At 38.7% G+C, this 22,236-nt stretch overlaps 1 protein-coding gene across 2 annotated transcripts in view; it reads left to right on the top strand.

The window, feature by feature from the left end:
- The first annotated feature begins 14,462 nt into the window (after positions 1-14,462).
- DTHD1 (death domain containing 1) overlaps positions 14,463-22,236 on the top strand; it is a 73,361-nt gene continuing 65,587 nt past the window's right edge. The window contains exons 1-3 of one of the 2 annotated variants that reach the window (XM_030314062.1): positions 14,463-14,845; positions 17,295-17,910; positions 21,709-22,036. In XM_030314062.1, coding sequence (XP_030169922.1) covers positions 14,575-14,845; positions 17,295-17,910; positions 21,709-22,036 — 1,215 coding nt within the window. In that variant the 5' untranslated portion in view covers positions 14,463-14,574. Of the gene's footprint in view, positions 14,846-17,294; positions 17,911-21,708; positions 22,037-22,236 lie in introns of those variants that run through there. The other variant, XM_032593008.1, reaches the window with a different exon arrangement.

Genomic DNA, 22,236 nt, shown 5'->3' with positions numbered 1-22,236 from the left:
TGGTATGTAAGTTAGAAGAAGTTGTTTTCACGTTCAGAATGCTAGCTGTGTCACACTTCTTGTCCCCACGGAAACAGGATGTGCTTGGTCTATCTAGGTGATGAGTGGGGCAACAGCGTTGTTGCTGGGCTGCATCCCTGGGGACGGTTTCACCATGAAGTTCTCCTGATTGCTGCACTCTTGGTTCATCTGTGGGTCCACTGTTCAGTCTAAAGTCATTTGTATGTAGCATCCTCTACTTCACTGGCCTGCCCGTGCTGTTTGTCATTTCTTCCCCTTCCTCTCCTGGGTCTAGTCTATAGCATTCATTCTTCTAAATCCCTGTTTAACACATGGCTTATTTGTTCTTTTGATGTAAATTTTTGGTTTTCTTTGATTCTTGTTAAATGCAATGTTTGGCCATTTTTGCTAGACTTTTAAAAAAAATGTTGATTTATTTTTGAAAGAGACAGAGTGCAAACGGGGGAAGGGCAGGCAGAGAGGGAGACACATAATCTGAAGCAGGCTCCAGGCTCTGAGCTGTCAGCACAGAGCCCAACACAGGGCTCGAACCCACGGACCGCAAGATCAGGACTTGAGCCGAAGTCGGACACTTAACCAACTGAGCCACCCAGGCACCCCATTTTTGCTAGATTTTTAAGATCCACTAGGACAAGAACTGTTTTTTTTAAACCACATACAGGATGAGGAGAATGCTCGGCACACGATATACCCACAATATATTTTGACTGATAGGCAAATATCTCACTGCCAGGCTCCTAGTCTCTGTAATATGTAGATGTACAGGTTAATTGTCCTCATTTTTACCAGCAGAGGTTTGTTGATAAACACCTAGCTTCTCTCAAGTGGATTATTCTGATTAGCTTGTCTTGCTCTTTGTGCAAGTCATGGCTCGAGGGTGATGATTAAAGTCGTCCCCAAATAGGTTGCAATGTCTATGACTGGACCGAATCTCACAACTAAGCTGTAAGGAGGAGATCACCATTCTCACATTGAAACAGTCCACACTGTATAGAAGCTGAAGCTGTATGCACATGGTCGACTTGCTCAAGAATTCACTTGCCTTATTATATTCTGCTTCTTTGTTTATTTTGTATCATACAAAAGGGCATTGCCACAGCTGCTGGATTAAGTAATGGCTCAAAATATCAGTCTACAAGGTCACGCAAACACACTGCTATTTCTTCCTTTGAACAAGGATTTCAACTGCTGCAAAAATCCTCAAAATGCACTTACATACTCACATGAATAGTCCTCCTATGGATCATCTCTTCCTCTCAAAAGGCATATTGAAAGTATTTCCTTGTTCTTTGTGGGTTTTTTTTTTTTTTTTTCTAGTTCCTAACATGTTCTGTGCTATCTTTCCTTGAAGTGCTCTACTTTCTGGGTTCTTAAGAATGTTGAGATTGTTTTTCAGGTATTAAGCTTTGAGCATGTTGCTGAGGTGAGAACAAATAAAGTACAATAAAATATTTGGGAGTCTGGTGCTTTTTAAAAACATAGAATTTCTTTATGAGCATACTTTGAATATATTGAAAATGTATATTTAAAATCTCATAACTTATCCCACAGGGTAAAGCTGAAGGTTCCTTGCATTTCCAGTAATTGAATTAGTAATTGTCAGTTCTTTAGAAATTGCTCCTTTTTGCTATTCTAAGCTATCGTTAAACTTTTGAAGATTTAATTAATAAAATTGTGGTTTTCAAAAGTACCCAAACAGAGGAGTCTGCTCTTCCCGTGGATGAATACATTATTTCTCTTGTACTTCTGAAATAAGAAACGTCCTCTAGTGTTGAACATACTGATATATTTCTCCTGGTATCATCAGTCCCTCTTAGGACATAAATGAGGCACAGAGGGGTTAACTCTTTCAGAACATAAGGAAGCTTCCCATACAGAGGCATTGACTTACTATGCCCTCCTGTAAAATCAAATGAATTCATATGGCACCTTTACTAAAATGCAGTTAAATAATTAATGCCTAACCACCTAGTTTATTTTTTTTTTCCAGGAATGATCTTAGACTTTAGAAAATTACAAACCAGCTTAAGATTAAAGAGGATGGGGACACCTGGGTGGCTCAGTCAGTTAAGCGTCTGACTTCGGCTCAGGTCATGATCTCACGGTCAGGGAGTTGGAACCTCACGTCCAGCTCAGTGCTGACAGCTCAGAGCCTGGAGCCTGCTTTGGATTCTGTGTCTCCCTCCCTCTCTCTCTTGGCCCCCTCACCCCGCCCCCCGCCAACTCATACTCTGTCTCAAAAATAAAATAAAACATTAAAAACATTTGTTTTAAGATTAAGGTGGGATTACAACAATGTATTTGCAGCAAAAGGAGTATGAAGACAAATTGAACTGTGCTATTTAAACTACAATTTTCTCACTCCCACCCCCACCCGACAAGGATGGCTTATAGCAATCACTACCTATTGCGTTTAAAACAACACTAATATTGCTTAAGCAATAATAGCATATTTTAAAAAGCGTAGGCCTGATTTTCAGACCTGATTTTCAAATAATGCTCTTAGTTTCTTTGTAAGTAGCAGCCAGAGTTAAAAACGCCCCTCATCTTGGTGTTAGATAATACCACAGAGAGTACTTCTAACTTCAGCCTTAGCTTCTGTCTACTGGCTAGACCTATTTAAATTTCCTTAACCTGTTTAATGAGGTCCAAAAATAAATGTATATTATAGAGAAAACTGAAGCACACTCACTATTTACAGAGAAATGACACAGAGAGGGCGTTTATGCAGTATGTGACCTAAATAACCCAAAGCAGATTTAATTCAATATGGGAACCTGGGATTACAGTGGAGCTGTTATCTGGGTCTATCAATAATTGTAAAAGCATCTTTACAAGGTGGCATGATCTTGGATCGCCGGTGTCCTGTCCTAACAAAAAATGAGTCCTCAGGAGAACAGAAATTAATTTACTCCTTTTTAAAAAACGTTTGTTTGTTTATTCATTTATTTATTTTGAGAGAGAGCAAGCGCATGAGCGGGGGAGGGGCAGAAAGAGATGGAGAGAGAAAATCTGCTGTGCTGACAGCAGAGGCTCAGAGGGGTGCCACAAACCGTGAGACCACGACCTGAGCTAAAATCAAGAGTCAGACATTTAACTGACTGAGCCACCCAGGTATCCCAGAAATTAATTTACTCTGGTTCTTAGTATTTAAAAAAATTTTTAAAGCTTATTTTGAGAGAGACAAAGACAGTGCGAGTGGGGGAGGAGAAGAGAGGGAGAGGGAGAGGGAGACAGAGAATCCCAAGCAGGCTCCACGCTGCTAGCACAGGGCCCGGCGTGCGTCTTGAACACACAAAACCGCAAGATCATGACCTGAGCCGAAATCCAGTCAGCGCTTAACCTACTGAGCCACCCAGGCACCACCTTAGTATTTACAGTTGAATAAAGTTCCCTTAAAATTTTATAGCCTAATTCTGAATTAAGAAATAAAACAGTAGAAAAATCATGCATTGCTAACAGTGCTCAAAATGACAGAAAAAAAATGTTCTTGATGTGCAGACCTAATGCAGAGGCTGAGAGGTACTATTGCAGATCCACACACACACACACACACAAAAATTAGGTAATGCTGGTGAGGAAACTCACAGACCTGCCAAGACTCTAGTGCAAATGCGTTTATCCAAGTGATTTTTGGCAGTTGATTCAAGGCAGCAAGAGAGAAAGAACAGGGAAGATACGCTGAAAGGGAGAGGTAGGTGGGACGCCATTCCAGAAAGGAGATGCCTGTGATAATTTCATAATACAAATGCTTGCCGAGGGCTGGTTATGGCTGTCCTCCTCCCACCTATTGCCATTCACTGAGATCTTAGAGTGACCCAGAACCTGGAGATCAGAACAATAAGGAGGAAAGTGACACAAAAGGAAAAGATTGATGACATTTTCTTTTCTGATATTGGACACGGTTAGTATCTGTAGTGGATGGACATAAACTGAAGACAGCAGCTGAATGCATCCGATCAATGCGTCAAGATAACAACGGTCAAAGAGGGGAGAAAGTTGTGGTGCTGAGGAGCTTAGTACTTTCTATTTATATAGTGGATTTTATTTCTGAGCAGCAAAGATACTTGAGGACTGAACGTGTGTAATATTGTTCTCCTGGCAATGACAATACTGTGGTGTCCTGAGGTGGTCTTAGCCCATCCACATCCAACTGGAAGAGTCGTAGTATTTCTGAAAAGCAGCACATCACACATCCCTCAGTATCCTGTCCTCACTTTAAAAACGAGTTTCCATGATACTGAGGGTGTGGCTCATGCTGAAGAATTTGTTTCTTGCAAATTTATTTTTTCAGTGTGAGGAACAAGGTGTCAATTCCACTTTCAAAGACATGAGTCCTTGTATGACATGACTAGGAATAGGTCTCTCAGAGATATCATAGAGTATAGGTGAAAGGTCACTTTGTGGAGCTGAGATCTAGGATACCACAGTCATTTTCCATTGGCACATTATGTTATGATTGTCCACAGGAAAGGAGGGAAACTGGAAGCAAACTTGGAGAAATATGTAGTTTATATCAGACTCTTCCTTTTTCTCCTTTCTAGACTTTTCCTTCGTTATTTCTTCTTTCTCTTTGCCAGAACTACCTTCCAAACTTTAATCACACCCTGGAAGAAGTCAAGTCATGAGGAAGCTATAGAAACACGTTCTAAATACTAGGATACCATGAAGTACACAGTAGCAATGCATCTGGCACACCCTCATTTGAAACTGTCTCCTAAAACTTTGGCAGAGAGGAAACTATCCAGTTTTTATTTCACAAAATTTTGCTTCATTGGTTTCATGTCATAGGCCCATGACTGTATAAAGAGTCATAATCTTGACAAACACATCAGTGACTCAACAGGGAAGTGTTGCAAAGCTGTAGTCCAAACACTGGTATTAATTTCAGAGGCCATTAATGCTATTAAAAAAGGAACTTTTGCTAACCAAATAATGGAATGCCCTTAATTACTTTTCAGTTCGAATACAGTCCCTGACACCCTGAACAGACCATTTTCTTTCTTTATGTAAAGTGACCATAGAACTTGGCAACAAAGACTTTAAGTATTAAACTCCCAGGTATGACAAGACATCTCAAATTCAGTTATTACTGCAATTGAATGGTAAAGATAGAGAATTTGCTTATAAAGGAATGTAACTATCTGTTACATGTCTGCTGTAGCTCTGCAGCTTTACAAATCTGGTGACTTAGTTTAAATCAACTCTTTTAGGGCTCCTGGGTGGCTCAGTTGTTTAAGCGTTGGATCAGGTCATGGCCTCACGGTTAGTGAGTTCGAGCCCCATGTGGGGCTCTGTGCTGACAGCTCAGATCCTGGAGCCTCCTTTGGATTCTGTGTTTCCCTCTCTCTCTGCCCCTCCCCTGCTCATACTTTGTCTCCCCCTTAAAAATAAATAAACATTAAAAAATCAAATCAACTCTTTTACTTCTACTTCTCATCAACACATAAAAATGGCACAAATGAAAGATAAGTTTCAAATCTATAATTAAATTGCTCTGTCACCATTTTTATTGGCATACTTTTTAATGAGTTTTTCAGTTGTTTAAATTCATATGAAAATCAATAACAGAGTTAGTTGTCTATGTGGCCTTTATTTGGAGCCTAATTTTTAAAACTTGTGTGAAAAATAAGGTGTTTGTGATTTTGATGAGTTAATTGGGAAAGTGAACTCTAAGCAAGTATTTGACATTATTACAGAATTTTTAAAGAAGAATAGTATGATTTTTTAAAAAAAGAAGAATGCTTGGACGGTTTATTACATTTCATCATCGTCTTAATCATCGAACATTTGTTTATCTTCTGCTGTATCTAGAGCTCTGTGCTCCAGATAAAGTAGTTGATATTGGGTCATTACCAGGTGGTAATTATTCCACCTCTGTTTGAAGATCATGCCAAGCTCAACTAACTACTTTTAATTTAAGTTCATTCTTGAACACCTGCCACTGTATTCCAAGCATATTTGAATGTCAAAATATACTCTTTATAAAGTCAATTGGAATATGTGTTTATTGTTTTGCAGTAACTCACTTGATGTGAATATGTTATGCAACTTTAATATCATCACCAAAGGACCTCGTAGTGAATGCAACATTTGGCCTTAGTTCTTTTTTAATATATATATTTCATTTATATCAAAGTAATACATGTATATAGTTCTTTATTTTAAGTTTATTTATTTATTTTGTGGGGGGAGCAAGAGAGAGCATGTGTGTGTGTCTGCTAGCACGTGAGCAGGGGAGGGGCAGAGAGCGAGGAAGAGAGAGAATCCCAACCAGACTCCCAACGCTGGGCTCAATTTTAGGAACTATGAGATCATGACCTGAACTGAAATGAAGAGTCAGACACTTAACCAATTGAGCCACCCAAGCGCCCTGATATGTATATAGTTCTTAAGAATCGATAACATGACAACAACTTTAAAGAAAAGCAACAGCACTTGCTCCTTTCCCACCTCCCACCTGAAATACCCAAGTATCTGTCAATGATCTACAGTCAAAGGCCACCAGAACGCACCTATCATCAAATAGATAGAGCTAATTACTCACTTCAGCAACGGAGAACTCACATCACAGGGAGCCGTGGGGTATCTAAGTTAAAGAGAATTATAGGATTGGGTTTGGGGGGAATTTCTTGCTCTGCATAAGAATTTGTTTAGACATGGGAATAATGCAGGGCACCTGGGTGGCTCAGTCCGTTAAGCATCTGATCTCAGTTCTGGTCATGATCTCACAGTTTATGGGTTTGAGCCCCTCATGAGACTCTGCACTGAAAGCTTAGAGCCTGGAGCCTGCTTCCGAATCTGTGTCTCCCTCTCTCTCTGCCCCACCCCCGCTTGTGCACACTTTCTCTGTTTCAAATATAAATAAATAAATAAACAAACAAATAAATAATGAAAAAAAAAGAAATGGGAACAATTCTATGATTGGATATTCCACTAAATCTTCTCTATAGGGATGGAAGACCAGAGAAATACTAAAGCTTAGTTGGTAAGAAGAAGCCTCAGCCACATGAGCTGAAATAGGGACATGTTGGGTATTTTGTGGCTAGGTCAGTGCTCATATCTTGTCTGTGTTTAGACATGATTATAAAGTGGTCTTCATTGTGTCTTGATTCATTATAGTCACAGAGTGTCCTTGTATGATATCGATGTTTTGTGAAATGTTTTATGTTCAACAGGAGAACACCAGAGCCTAGCAGTGAATGTCAGGTGGGTCCCTAGCAACACTACGGCCCAGCAGATAGCCCTGGACTAGCCCCTGTGGGTCAGGAGTGGCTTTCCTCTCTTCCACATCACATTCAATTTTTTAGCAGTTTCTTCTGGAACTTACCTCCAGATTCTTAAGTACTAGTTTCCTCTTATTCTTAAAGTTTTGATTTATTTTTAAATATTTGACTTCCTGCTATAGAAATAAGCTTTTTGGGGGGCACCTAGGTGGCTCAGTCAGTTGGGCCTCTGACTTCTGCTCAGGGCATGATCTCACAGTCCATGAGTTCGAGCCCCGCATCATGCTCTGTGCTGACAGCTCAGAGCCTGGAGCCTGCTTCTGATTCCCTCTCTCCCTGCCCCTCCCCCGCTTGTGCTCTGTCTCTCAAAAAATAAAATAAACGTTAAAAAAATTTTAAAAAAATAAAAGAAAGAAGCCTTTTGGTCTCTTATCTATCCCATTTATACTCATTCTCTACATACATGCCTCCTGTCGCCATCCTGGTATGTGCTGATATCACCAGTATTACTTAAAAGTAATTATAGTTATTTTTGTTTTTATGGCTATGAAAATATTATCCAGAGCAGTACTGTACAGAATACTATGATTATATATCCTTTCCTTTAGAATTTAATTTTATTAATTGTCTTATTTGATTTGATTTGCTCAGTTACCAATAATTCTTCCCCTAAATTTTCCAGTAGAATTGCAAAACTTTTCTTTGAATGGTTAAAACATCAGATAGTTCTTTGGTTCCATTTTCCTCTTGTAGACAGCCCTCCTGAACGCTCAGATCACTGAAGGACCCTGGAGCTATTTTTTTTTAATTAATCTCTACACTCAACATGGGGCCCGAACTTATAACCCCAAGATTGAGAGTTGTATGCTACACCAACAGATCCAGCCAGGCGCCCTTGGACTAGGAGCTCTTGAAGCCTATCACATTGCTGTAACATTGCGACTTCCTTTTAAGCATTTAATTTGTTCCTCTCTTTGCTGGCTTTTCTATTTCCCAAGCCGTTTTCTGTCTGTTCACTCTGCTGTTTTTGATGGACACAACCCCTAGTAACTTCCCAAGAAAGTGTATACAGGAAGCAAATTTTTTGATATGTGCATACCTGAAAATGCCCACCCTGCCCCTGAACACTTTAAAAAATATTTTCTTATTTTTTTCCAGTTTTATTAAAATATAATTGATAGGAGGCTTCATTATGTAGGCATAATTGATGAAATCATTGGCCAGTAGTGATTGATTTAAACTCCAGCCCTTCTAGCCTCTCTGATGGTAGGATTATGAGGGTGGGACTGAAACTTGCAACCCTCCAGTCTCCTGGTTCAACCCCTGACAACCAGCCCTCCTCCAAAGGGCTATCCTATAGCCACTTCATTAATATAACAATGGCCACCCTACTGCTCTCACTGCTTAGGAAATTCCAGAAGTTTTAGTAGCTCCTGTCAAGAAATGGGGTCTAAATCCTAACATACATTTCTTATTATAAATCGCAATATCACAATATGGCTACATGATTTTCACCATAGCGTTAGCCAATCCTTCCATCCCATCACATTAATTACCATTTCTTTTTTGTGTCACTGCACACTTGCATGATAGTTTGGGGGAAACAGAATTCTAAATTACAAAGAGGTTTTCCTCTGAATATTAAAGTCACAAATCTGTTATTTTCTAGGTCTTCATGTTGCTGTTGAGAAATTCAGTGCCTTTTGATTTAAACGTGAGCCTTTTTCCTTCTTCGGAGGCTATTAGGATCTTTGTCCTTGGTGTTTTGAATATTCATTATGACATGACTAGCTATGCCCGTTTTTTTTTTTTTTTTTTTTTGCATGTATTGTTTGCATGTATTGCCCTTTCAATCCAGAATATGAAGTTCTTCAGTTCTGGGAAACTGTCTTGTATTATTTCTTTGATAATTTATTTCCTTCAGTCTTGTCTCTCCAGGGAAAAGACTTATTATTTGGACCACCTGGATGAATGACCTTAACCTCCTTTTTTCCCTCTTGTCTCTTTGTCTTTTTGTTTGACCTTCTGGGCAATTTCCTCAACTATTTATTTCTACCCGTATACCAGTTTGAAAAATTTCTGCTTGTTATCCTATTTTAATTTCGGTGAGTTCTTTCCCCTTGTCCAAATGTTCCTTTTTTTAGAAAATCTTTTTGTTTTGTTTTGTAGATGCACTATGTTCTCTAATCCTAAACTCTAAGGATGCTAATTATAGATTTATTTGATATTTTCTCCTCTTCCCTATGTTAGCTCTATTTTCTCAAATTTTTTATTCATGTTTGCTTCAGTGTCTAATGTCATAACAGAGGCTTTTTCAAATGCCTGACTCACTTGTCTATTACTCCATTCTTTTCTTTTAATTTGCATCCAAATTAGCATATAGTGCAATAATGATTTCAGGAGTAGATTCCTTAGTACCCCTTACCCATGTAGCCCATCCCCCTTTCCCACAACCCCTCCAGTAACCCTCAGTTTGTTTTCCATATTTATGAGTCTCTTCTGTTTTGTCCCTCTCCCTGTTTTTATATTATTTTTGTTTCCCTTCCCTTGTGTTCATCTGTTTTGTCTCTTAAAGTCCTCATATGAGTGAAGTCATACGATTTTTGTCTTTCTTTGACTAATTTCACTTAGCATAATACCCTCCAGTTCCATCCATGTAGTTGCAAATGGCATGATTTCATTCTTTTTGATTGCAGAGTAATACTCCATTGTGTGTGTGTGTGTGTGTGTGTGTGTGTGTGTATACCACATCTTCTTTATCCATTCATCCATCAATGGACACTTGGGCTCTTTCCATCTTTGGCTATTGTTGATAGTGCTGCTATAAACATTGGGGTGCCTGTGTCCCTTCAAAACAGCACTCTTACTCCATTCTTAAAAGTGAGGCATTAGGAGAAACTTTCAGTAACTTCTTATGCTTTAGATGGGGTTTATGACAGACTGGGTCCTTCACTGTTGATGGGGCATGGGGTCAGGGATGGGGGGTGGGGAGGAGCACCAAAAGTTTCACTATTAATAGATTTTTCTCTTTGGATGTTCAATTACTCTAGAGAGGAAACTTCTAATCTTCTTCCTGAGAGGTTATGCCTGCAGGCCCCTGTTCTTGGAACTGAGCAGAACGGTCACGGTCGCGTGGGACCTCACTATTTAACATTGTCAGATTTCTCTTAACCCATGCCATCATAGCACTTCCTTCCAGTTCTTGGCGAGGTCCAGGCCCCCTACCTTCCTGCTGCAGTTTCTTCATAAAGTCTCTAGCTTCTGCTGTGTGGGAGAGAGACTTATCTGGCTATTTGGAACAGAGGAAGGGATTTAGGAATCTACCTGCTCCCCAAACTGAGTTCCAGTAAAAACTGGCTTATGCTCCCCCCTTCACTCTCACTGTCAGAGGTACTAGATGTCTCTAATTCCTGGTACCTTCTGAGATTGTGTGGCATGAACTGGCCTATTTTCGCCCCTATACATGCTCTCTTTGCCTGTTAAGTCCTTTACTTAGTCCAGCTGCTTTTGATGTTCCCAAAGTTTGTTGACATCTTTTGCCTGTCGCAGTATCACCCATTCTCTCTGTCCTTTAGGGATTATACATTCTCTTACCCTCTTCAGTGGCATTTTGGGAGAAGCAGAGATAGACTATATATCTAGCCTGCATTGTTTAACCAGGAGCCTAAGCTTCGAATTTTACTACTTATTCTCTAAATACTCTTAAGAATTGATAAGCACACTGGGAATTCTGTAACAAAGGATTGGGGGAAACAAAAACAAAACAACTACTTTTCCTTTTTCCTTCCACACATCATTCAGTTGTATGAGCTTGTCCTAATCAGATAAAAGATGAACAGAAATTCAACAAGAGTTTTCAAATGTGGCAAATTTAGTCTGTGCTCACTGTCCCCAAATCTCTGATGGAGCCAGCTACAAGCACTCAAAGAAAATAACAAAATCAGATAACAGGACTTGTAACAGTGACTCATAGTACCTTATGCCTATGTAACCCCTTTGCTTACATCTGACTTATCAACCCTGGCTCACTCTAATTTCCATGGAAAGTAGCATACTTTATCACACTTCAAACTATGTTGTCCTCACCTCCTGACTAGTACCAACAGGTTGTTCAGTCCATTGCAGAAGTTTCTTTCTCCTGTAGTACACAAGTGACCATCCACTTCACTTGAATTTCATCTCTACTCACCGTGATGCTTTTCATGTTAAGGAGAACTGTTGTTTTTCAACCATACAATGTTGCATAGGTATTGAAGGCTGCCTGCTAGTTGCTTTAATGTCAGTGGAAGCAAAGATTCTCAGTAAAGAAAGTAAAAGATAGTTTTAGTAGTGATAAGAGCTACTAGCCACAGTGAAGATGCTAATCAAATGTTCAACCCACCAAGATAAATGTTAGGAGCTAGTGTCTGTGGATGTCACAAATCTTGATTGCAAATGTCAGTTCTTTCCATGGTTAGTGACTTCAATTAACTGGAAACAAGATGCAGGAACATGCAGATGCTTGTTTTAACAAGTAAATGTAGCAATGGCCAGTGGTAGGTCTGACTTTGCAAATATTACATGTACTTGGGAAGTCAGACAGAGAACAAGTTTGGACTTGAGGATAGCAAATGTCAATGAGGCTGAAGAGAAATGTTTTTGGGTGATTTTTTTAATCCCCCCTCCCTGAGAAAGAAATTTACCACATATCTAGAAGGAAAAAGAAGTGTATTGGTGTATTGGTCCAATATTCAGCATTTCACTATCAGTTTTATTCAACAATTAAAACGTGCATAGTATAAATCTCCATTGATCTCTTGTACTTCCAGGGACTCATCCATCACCTATTTGCTGATGACATTCAAATATGCCAATATTATTCTTTGTTTTTAATTTATAGTACATTTCAAAGAAGTGTCCTAAGCTATCTCAAACTCAGCAAATCCAAAATTAATCAAATTATCTACTCATCCAGTCTAACGTTCTTCCTAAATTCCTTGGTTCATTGAATTGTTCTGTCATTTATTTGCTCATCTCAACTAAAACGTTTTAGTCTCATGCTCTCTCCAAGCACAGTGATTCCACCAATGGCCAATAAATATTTCTTAAATCAATGAATGGATTTTCAATGCTTTTGATTCCTCTTCCTCTAATGACTTAGTGGGTTCTAGTCACTTGATTTCAACCCCCTTCTCAAGACATCTCCTTCCTTGCCTGTACTGTTCCTGCTCTAATATGGGCCCTCAAGCCTTCTGCCTCCTGGGTCTCTACCATCTAAACTGTCTGCAGCACAACTTTGGTCATATTTTTAACTTAGTTTAAAAATACTTAATTTCTCTCTTTTGCCTGCCAAACAAAATTCCAACTTCTTCTCCCGACTCTCCTCAGTTATTAGATACTTCTTACATCACTTCCTCCAACTTGTTTTTGAATCTTCCTGTAAAGCCAGGCTTTCCCATGTTTGATTGCACTGGGTCATTTCGTGCCTCCATGCCTTTGATCGTGTGATTATTTCCTACCCTAGAATGTTCCTTTTCTCTATCTTCTTGCCTGCTCAAATCCAGACGATCCTATAGCTCTTAATCCAAAACCTCCCAGGCCTCTAGATGGACTTACTTTTTTACTCCTCAAAGCTTGCATGACCTTTTTATGTATATGTCTGCTCTATCTCTCACAAAGTCTGAGTTGCATTTTCATAATCTGCTAGGTGTCAACCTCCCTCCCAAGTCCAAAAAGGCCCTCTTGCCTAGCCCTTAAGCCCAGCCCACAGAAAATGCTATAGAAAGTTTTCAGAATTGGCATTGACTGAAAACCGTTATATACACTATTACTGAGGATTACATACATATTTCAGGAGTTAAAGGGAAAAAAAGTAAAGAAAAGAAAAGAAAATTGAAGCAGAAAGTGTTTAGTATTGAGAAGATGGTGAAAAATATTAAAACAAAGTGGCCCATGATGTATGAACTAATATCTCAAAAAGAAATCACCTTTTCAGTGAACCGAGGTTCACAGAGGCCCTCCTCTCTCGGCCACCCTGCCACCATGCTTCATGCCGTTCCCTTTCTTTTCCTGAAGACTCTTCAAACCATAGGCAGCGTGGGCAGTAATGAAGCCTGTGGTTCATTCTTTATTCTTTATTCACTGGGTTTTCTTTCCCTATCTTGTCATCCAGGCATCATGAGTGTGGCTCTAAGAATCGCAGTGTCAAATGAGAAAATGTGATGGCTTGGGGAGAAGCAGTCTGGTCCTCCCTTTGGAAAGCTTTCACTTCATCCCAGTATTTCTGAAAGAATATGAATCTGGAATTCACCGCCCTCTCCAGGTGCTATGTTCTCTCTAATCAGGGGAGGGGGATTGGAGAGGAGGAAGCGGGGGGAGGGGGGATTCCTTGGCACACCCCCCCAAGGTTCTCTTGTATCAAGTCCTGTATTGCAATGGCCTCATATATAATGTGCTACCTGAAACATCAGTAGTGGTGAGAAACTGTTGTATGTGAATTTTAATTATACATGGTGAAGAGTCCTTGCTAGTTCAGAGAGAGCCACTCTTCACGTTTGCTTTATGTTAGTGAAGGGGCATTTTATCTAATTAGAGAGAAATTATCACAGAGGAAAGTGGCCAGGCACCTGTCTCAATCCCACTGCAGGCTTGCTGTATAAAAAGGTACTAATTTGACTTACCTAACCAATGGTAATAGATGTACTCTAGCAGAGGATACTGTTTTTAAAGCTCTTTATTATAAAAGAATTATAAATATATGCTAATTAGAGAAAATCGTAAAGACCCTCCCTGTAACCACATCCAGCTTCAACAATTAAGTAGCAGCCCATCTTAACTCATCTCAACACCACTCCAACACTTCCTGATTGTTTTGCAACAATTCAAACATCATATTATTTCATTCATAAATATTTTTAATTATCACATAGGAATCTTATTGACAATACTGTTAAACAGTTTATCTTTGATTAATAAAATTGTCATCCCACCATAGAATCTATATTTTGTTGCCTCAAAACTTGAAAGGCACATAGGGCTTCTCATATACATATTGAATGTGTAAAACTTCCATGGAGAGTGGGATTGTGTGAGCTAGCTCTATCCCTGTGATTAATCTACTCTGAACACAATGGCAACCAGGGTGTGGGAACGCCCCTCCTTTGGTCACCTAGTAACTTTTCACTGGTCAACAAGAAGCTGAATAAACTATTATGTTGCGAGAAAGTGCTTGGCTAGCTGACTTGGATCATCTCCTAGATTTTATGAGAAGTTCCATTGCCAAGTTTGAAGTCGCTAAACCTTCAAGGCTTTGCTGGCAGAAAAGAAGCGTTCCACTCTTGGAGCATAAATGGATTCAGAAGACATGGGCTCAGGTAAACTAGGCCAAATATTGAAGCAGATTTGGAGACAAAATCTGATGCTAAAACAGGCCCTCCTGGGAGATAGCCATTGTGAAGGGGCTGGCGGGGCCACTTGGATAGCCACAGTGGTCTTTCTGGGGCAAGAGCTCAGTGGGGCCCTTCACCAACTCTTGGAGCACACTGCAGGGACTCTGCGCTCTACCTGCCAGCAGCTGTATGTATTGCTTGACAAGGAGAATCAGTGTATCTGGAAACAAGGCAAGTATTTCTTTTTATTCTTTCTCTAAGAAATGTTGATTGAGTAGTCACTTTAAGAGGCACGAAGGAGCATGCGAAGAAGGCTAAGATAGAGTCTTGTCCATAAGGGACTATTTGGGGAAATAAGGTAAGACAAATGCACAATAGTGCAAGAGATATCAAAACTAGCTCCATTCGAGAAATAGAAAGAAAGTACATTAAGAGTTCAGAAGCAAGAATGATTCCATTTTTAGAATGGGAAATTGGGAATTTTGCTAGATCAAATGTTGTATTTTAAGCTGAAGCTTAAGCGGGGTGCCTGGGTGGCTCAGTCGGTTGAGCGACTGACTTCGGCTCAGGTCATGATATCACAGTTTGTGAGTTCGAGCCCCGTGTCGGGCTCTGTGCTGGCAGCTCAGAGCCTGAAGCCTGCTTCAGATTCTGTCTCCTTCTCTCTGTGTCCCTCCCCCACTCATGCTCTGTCTCTCTCTGTCTCAGAAATAAACATTAAAAAAATCTTTCTTAAAAAATAAATAAGCTGAATCTTAAGGAATGAATTGGATTCATGCAGCTGGAAATTAGGAATCTTGAAAAAGCATTCCAGGCAAGGGTATTAGCAGGATCCACAATTAAGAGTAGGAAAATTGGCGTACCTGGGTAGCTCAGTTGGTTAAGCAACCAACTTCAGCTCAGGTCATGATCTCATGGTCTGAAGGTTGAGCCCCATGTCGGGCTCTGTGCTGACAGCTCAGAGTGTGGAGCCTATTTTGGATTCTGTGTCTCCCTCTCTCTCTGTCCCTCCCCCACTCATGCGCTCTCTCTCTCTCTCAAAAATAAACAGTAAGAAAAAAATTTTTAAGCAGAAAAATATTCCTGTTTTGAGACAGAACAAGCAGTTTTTCTATATTGGAATATGATGAAGTTCTATTTGTAGAATTATTTGAGCTCGAATCCATTAATTATAAAAACAGTAGAAAGACTGGGGTGGGCTGGGCTATAGAATTGGACACTCCCTTACACACACACTGAGAGGGGAGCAGGTTCTTGGGAATAGTCCCAATTATGGGTGCTGAGAAGTATGACAGGAAGAATATTGTATCTGATGAATATGATCTCAGACAACAGTTACTCTAGATAAGAAGATGGGTGGTATCATGAAATCGAACTCTAAATAATATAGTGTCAAGGTAAGTGGGCAGGTCTCATCAATCAGGCATCCAGGGCAGATAATGTTAAGAAATTATCTAGAAGGCAGATGGTAGGCATTGGGGAAATCTGCCCAGAGGCAGCATGATCCAGACAATGGCAGCTGGAGCTCATACCTAGGACTCTAGTCTCTGGAGCGAGTGGAATATGGTCTTAGGCAACATATCAAGACAAAAGCTTATTCATGGAAAATGATAAGGTCACAGCTACCAGAATAGGAGATCAAAATAAAGGTGGTCTTGGGTACAAGACAAAAACACAAGTTGTGAGAATTGGAGCCCAAAGATAAACCTACACTTGTAAAAGGATGATTTAATGATGATTCTTAAAATACCGACCTATGTATGGGGCCTTAAATTACACATTCCTTAGTTCAGAATTGAATTCTAAAGATTGGAGAATTGCTAAGCCTGCAAGAAGTGATCAAATGACCTGAGCTATGAGCTATGACCTCAGAGGAGGGGTGAACAAAGAAGAGAATGGTAGGACATGGGGATGGAGTAAAATATTATTTCAAATAAGATCACGAGGATCTTCACTAGCGTGAAGAGGTTTGACTTGGTTTAGTAGTCCTTGAGTAGCTAATGCAGGTTCTAATCAGAGAATCAGAAGCTGTACAATTAAAGCTATTCTTTGGAAGGCTGATTAGAAAACTGTAAATGATCACAAGCTCAGCAGGAAGAATAGTATAAACTTAATTTAATTCTCATAGCAGCCAGAAAAGTACCTAAAAAAGTATAGTTTCTACACCAGTAAAAATAATGTAGCTATGGTATGCCTGCTACTCAAGTCTCCTCTGAAGTGTTTTGTAGAATTTCAGGGAAATAATTTAAGTGGATCACTGACAAACAATATAGTACCTTAAAAGGAGAAGGAACAAGTCTCAAAGTCATACTAAATCATCAAGGAATGATTGAGGGAAATGTTGAGTTCAGTTAAATAGTTTTGTGGCTGTGTAGGGGAGATCATGGTATCCGCCTGCAAATATTCAAAGTATTTTCATGCGCAGAAGGTATTAGACTTACTCTTTGCCACTACAGTAAAAAACAATTTGTCCCCAATTCCTAGACATGTTAAAAGAATGACAGTTGTACAAATGACTTCTCCTTCAGGAGGAAGATCGGCTTAAATGACTGGTAAGGGTCTTGGTAGGCTTGTAAGGTTATCTTGCCATACCTCAGTGGAGAAATATAATTTGTTTCAGCTTTGTATTTTATTCTTTTTATGTATCTCTGTGTGTGTGTGTGTGTGTGTGTGTGTGTAGAAATGACTACTTTCATCGACTGCCTCATGAAAATAAATGAATATTTGGGGAGCACTGCTACACTTCTAAAGAAAGAAGAAAAGGAGATGTGTAATTTATGCGGCATGCATGATGAATGTACCCCACTGCAGACAATGTCCACCATTCACGATATCAAAGAAGCAGACATTGCTGCAAGAGGGGAACAGAATGTCATAGAAACAGCTACTGTTTCTTCCACAAATGGAGAGCAAAGTCATTATACGAACCAGGTCCAGTTAAAAAGAAATAAAGCACATATGAATTCAGACTTAGTGGAAAAAGAAGACAATACATCATTGAATGAAGATATAACAGAGCAAGAGGAAACAGAGAACAAAATGTTCCCAGATAATGTAGAAAATGAAGATGATAAACAAACAGAACACATGACTGTTGAGAACGTAAATGGCAACAGGGAAGAGACGCATGACATAATCCAGGCAACAGAAAGAGAAATACAAGAGACCTCAGAGAACCAAAGAGAAGAGATTACCACATCCTCAATAACATGTGATATCTCCAGCAGATATCTGAATAGTCTCCTTTCCAACGATTCAGAGAGTCTAAAGCAAAAGAATAACATAATGGAAAAGGAGTAAGTAAATGTAATGTGAGTGGTGCTTATACAATGCCTACTGATATGTGTGTTTCTATAGTGATTATACGTAGTATTTATACATGACTAGAATTTTACATTTCCCTTTCAGATAATCCCCCCAAAATATTACAAATCAATAATTCAGCTTAAATTACTCTTAGCAAAATTTATATGGCAGCTATTACTAATTTTTTTTTATAGTTTTAGGAAACAAACACTCAATGTTTCTCTAGAGGGAGAGGAATTGACTATATATGGAAGCAGTTTAAATGAACAATTGTCCAGAACCTGAATGGTATTCTAAATCACTACTCTTTCAATTATAATAAAAAGAAACTAGGAGATTACAGAGAGTTCATATACCGGAAACGCATTTTCTAGCCTCAGATTTGTTTTAGTTATATCCTCAAATAAATCCTCACATTTATTTTATTTATGAATTATCATAAATTCTTAATCTGTATCTGTACTCTCCAGGGGGCATGGATAAGCTTTAAGCAGTTTTTAAAACTAAGTGTGTATTTTCATACCTATTTTATCTCTTTGAAGATGGTTCAAAACTTTTACCAGATTCCCAAAGAGCCCATGACATGTGAAAGAATAAAAGTGGAAATTGACTGATATACTTCAGGAATTATCTCCCCTATACAAGGGAATAATAATCCCTATTTGTCCAAATAAAATAAAATATTCACAAGCCATAGTTTTCTAGCAAATATCACATCCTTGGAAGGCAATGGAGAAGAATGAAAACAATCCTTGCTTTGGGAATCAGAAAGACTTAACATTTTATATCCTGTTTTATTACATAATAGTTCTGTGACCATGGGCAGCTTGCTTCATCTCTTAGTCCTATTTTCTGCTTTGTAGAAATTATATATACTTGCTGGGATTATTTGGTAAGGTCAAATGGGAAAATCACGTAAAGGGCTTAGCACCGCATCGCTTTGTAGCTGCTCACGCTGGCCTTCATTTTAGTACATAATCAATCTCACTCTCAACAACCCTCACTTTCTCTACCTCCCGCACACTTCCAAACTCCACACACTTCCAAACTTCATTTAACCCCTCTCTGCCATGACGTGTGGTGTTGTTTTCAGGTGTACGATACCGTTTCCAGGACAGCACCACAACTGAGTCAACGACCTCAAGCAACTCATTTTGCTACTTTGACCTTACCTATCTCATCAGTAAAATGAATAGGTTGAGTTAGGTTAGCAGTGAGGTCCCTACATGGCTGAGAATCTAATGAATTTTGTAGATGTCATAGGAGTGCATTCGATGCATGAAAGACCCCCATAGTTTCAAAGAACTACTGCCCCTGCAAAACAACTATTAAGTTAGTTAATATGTACTTACCCACTTTACTGGAGAAAAATATTAACACTTCATATTCTTATATTCAGAAATGACTCAAAGCATCAACTAATGAGTCACTGCTGAACCACTCCCTCTAACACCTCCCGAGGTGTTCCCTGGTTAGTGATTTCCTCTTCATAGCATCCAAACCAATTGTGCTTGGCTTGCATATTTATAAAGATGATGACTCCTTTAAATCCCTCAGGCTAGAACGCCATCAGATCACTTAAAATATGTATGTCATGAACAAAATCTTGCTGGGAATCTGTTGTGATTCCTTGCTGGATAGTTTTCTGTAAGAAACCTATCTCTTCTACTGTTGTCCTAGTATGTATAGACTCAAAGGGAAACAAGACTAAAATAAACCAATCTGATTATTTTAGCTGCTGGACTAGATCTATTTGATTAAGCCTAGAGGAAATGGAAGCACTTATAGGTCTCTTCACTCATTTCATCTGTCTTTTAGAAGAGTGTATGCAGACCATTTCCAGGGCACAGAAGAGAATCATTTTTGAAGTTATACAAGGCTGAGTCACTGTATTCTCTATTAAACAATTCCAAAATTGTCTCTCATTTTCTGAAGTACCATTATTACTGTCATCAGAGAATATAAAAACAGACCAATGTACTGGGTAATTTTCTTTCTAAATTTACAGGTTCGGAAGTATCAATATAAATGACCCTCCCTACAATTTCAACATGTTTTGTTTTGTTTTGTTTTGTTTTTGATATCTATGTTAAAGGGCACTATTAAATCCAATCTACTAATAATTGAAAAATGGTTAAAACCTTATTATTCTAGAGCTGGGTATGAATGCTGCATTTTATACTGATCGTCTTATATATTTTCGCATTGCCAACATTTCAGTCATTTCACTGATGAGAAATGTGAAGTAACCAGAAGAGGAGAAACTACAGCTGGTAATTTTAATGTAGAGATCTAACATTTACCGAGCACATATTTTATGCTAACCCCTTATTATGAGAAGTTTAAATATTTTATCTCATTCCATGTTCACACCATTGTGAATTAGGCATTAGTTTCAGTTTGTAATGGACAAAGAAGCCAGTGCTTTGGAGTGATTTGAGAATATTATGTTAGAACATGTGGGCATTTGTACTAAAGACAGATGGATTCTTGTATTGGTTCTGTAGCTTGCCATTGGTGTGATTTTCAACACATGAAATTTTCTAAGCCTCAGTTTCCTTACCTGTGAAAGGTGATGACAGTAGTACCTGCCTGACACCCTAGTGTAAGGATTAAATGAAACAACATGGGGACCCCTGGCTGGCTCAGCAGGTAAAACATGCAACTCTTGATCTCGGGGTTGTGAGTTCAAGCCCCATGTTGAGTGTAAATATTATTGAAAAATAATAAAATCTTGACATAAAAAAAGAAACAATGTGTAGCCTAAAATCTGGTCCATAGAGAGAGCTGACATATTAGCTATTTTAATAATTATTATTGGTATTTGGGGCACCTGAGTGGCTCAGTTGGTTAAGCATCAGACTCTTGGTTTTGGCTCAGCCCGCATCTCAGTTTCTGGGTTCAAGCACCGTAGCCATCTCTGTGCTGTCAATGCAGAACCCACTTGGGATTCTTTCTCTGTCTCTCCCTCTGGCCCTCAAAATAAATAAACGTTTAAAAAAATAATTATTGATATTTAAGGTCAAGCAAATAGTAAGGGACTGACCGATCTCAAATCTGAATTTAAATGTTTAAGACTCTAAAATCTTTGGCAAAAGTGATAGTTATAATAAGCAAGAGTAAAACAAATGGTCAGAATAAGTGTTTGTATTGATTCTTTGAGGATTGTAAATATTCTGCTTCTAATTACCTTGATTAATCATAAATTCACAGTATTTTTGTACCTTTCTCAGTGTTTCGCAAAAACATAATAAACATCATCATTTGATGTAATGTCTTTGGATAATTCCAATACCAGATATGTATTATATATATATATTTGTCTCCTTCCCTTAAATTTAGTAAATGATTCAGGTATAAGTTCTTGGTTTATCAAAAAGCATTAGCACTCTTCAGATTCATTTTGTAAAGTGAACAAAACTGAGAAATCAACCACCTAAATAATAGTGGTAATGTCAATAGTAACAATAGCTAATATATATAATATACAATATCAACTATGTCAGGCATAGCTTTCTAGTTACTTAACATACGCTAGTTTATTTAATTCTCACAGCCTTCTTATGAGACAGTCTGTGAGAATAAACTGAGTTGAACTGTCTTACAGTTGAATAAACTGAGGCACAGAGAGGTGGAGTATCTTGCCAAAGGTTACAGAGTTACTAAGTGGAAGAATTGGGATCCACACCAAAACAATGTGGCTCTCGAGCTTGTGCTCTTATGCATTTAGCTATACAGTACACAAACTAAATAATTGCAAAAATTATGTCTTTTTTTTTTCCCTGCAGGTATTTTGATATACTGAGTGATACCAGCCCCCAAGTGTCTTGTTATATTACAGCACCATCAAATGTTCTCCAGCATCTAGAATGCCGGATTATTAATAGCATGAGTTCTTTAGTAGTGAGTGATAATGAAGAGTTGGTCAGTAATGTCATCACTGTTGAGTGCTCAGATATGGAAAAGGAAATTCCATTTCCAATATGCATTGCAATTCCATTTACTGCACGTTACAGGGGAAATTACAGAGACATCATGGTGAAAGTGTCTGACGTAAACCTTGGATCAAGTTACCTAACTCCAAATTCACTGGAAGGAATGAGAAGAAGTTACAAGGTTGGTAAACCATTGGCTATATCTACATTTGCTGTTTGACTCCTCTACTAAATATTAGTCAGGCTACCAGATTGTGTATAGATATAGATAGATTGTGTAATAAGTGGAAAGGCTGATTAGGTTAACACCAGTGAATTCACAATTTTTATTTATTTTTTGCTATCTATAAAGATCAAAGAGCAGAAGTTATTGACCAAACT

The sequence above is a fragment of the Lynx canadensis genome, chromosome B1 (genome assembly GCF_007474595.2).
Source record: "Lynx canadensis isolate LIC74 chromosome B1, mLynCan4.pri.v2, whole genome shotgun sequence".
NCBI lineage: Eukaryota > Metazoa > Chordata > Mammalia > Carnivora > Felidae > Lynx > Lynx canadensis.
The sequence above is the reverse complement of the archived record's forward strand: the minus strand, read 5'-3'. Positions and strand labels throughout refer to the sequence as shown.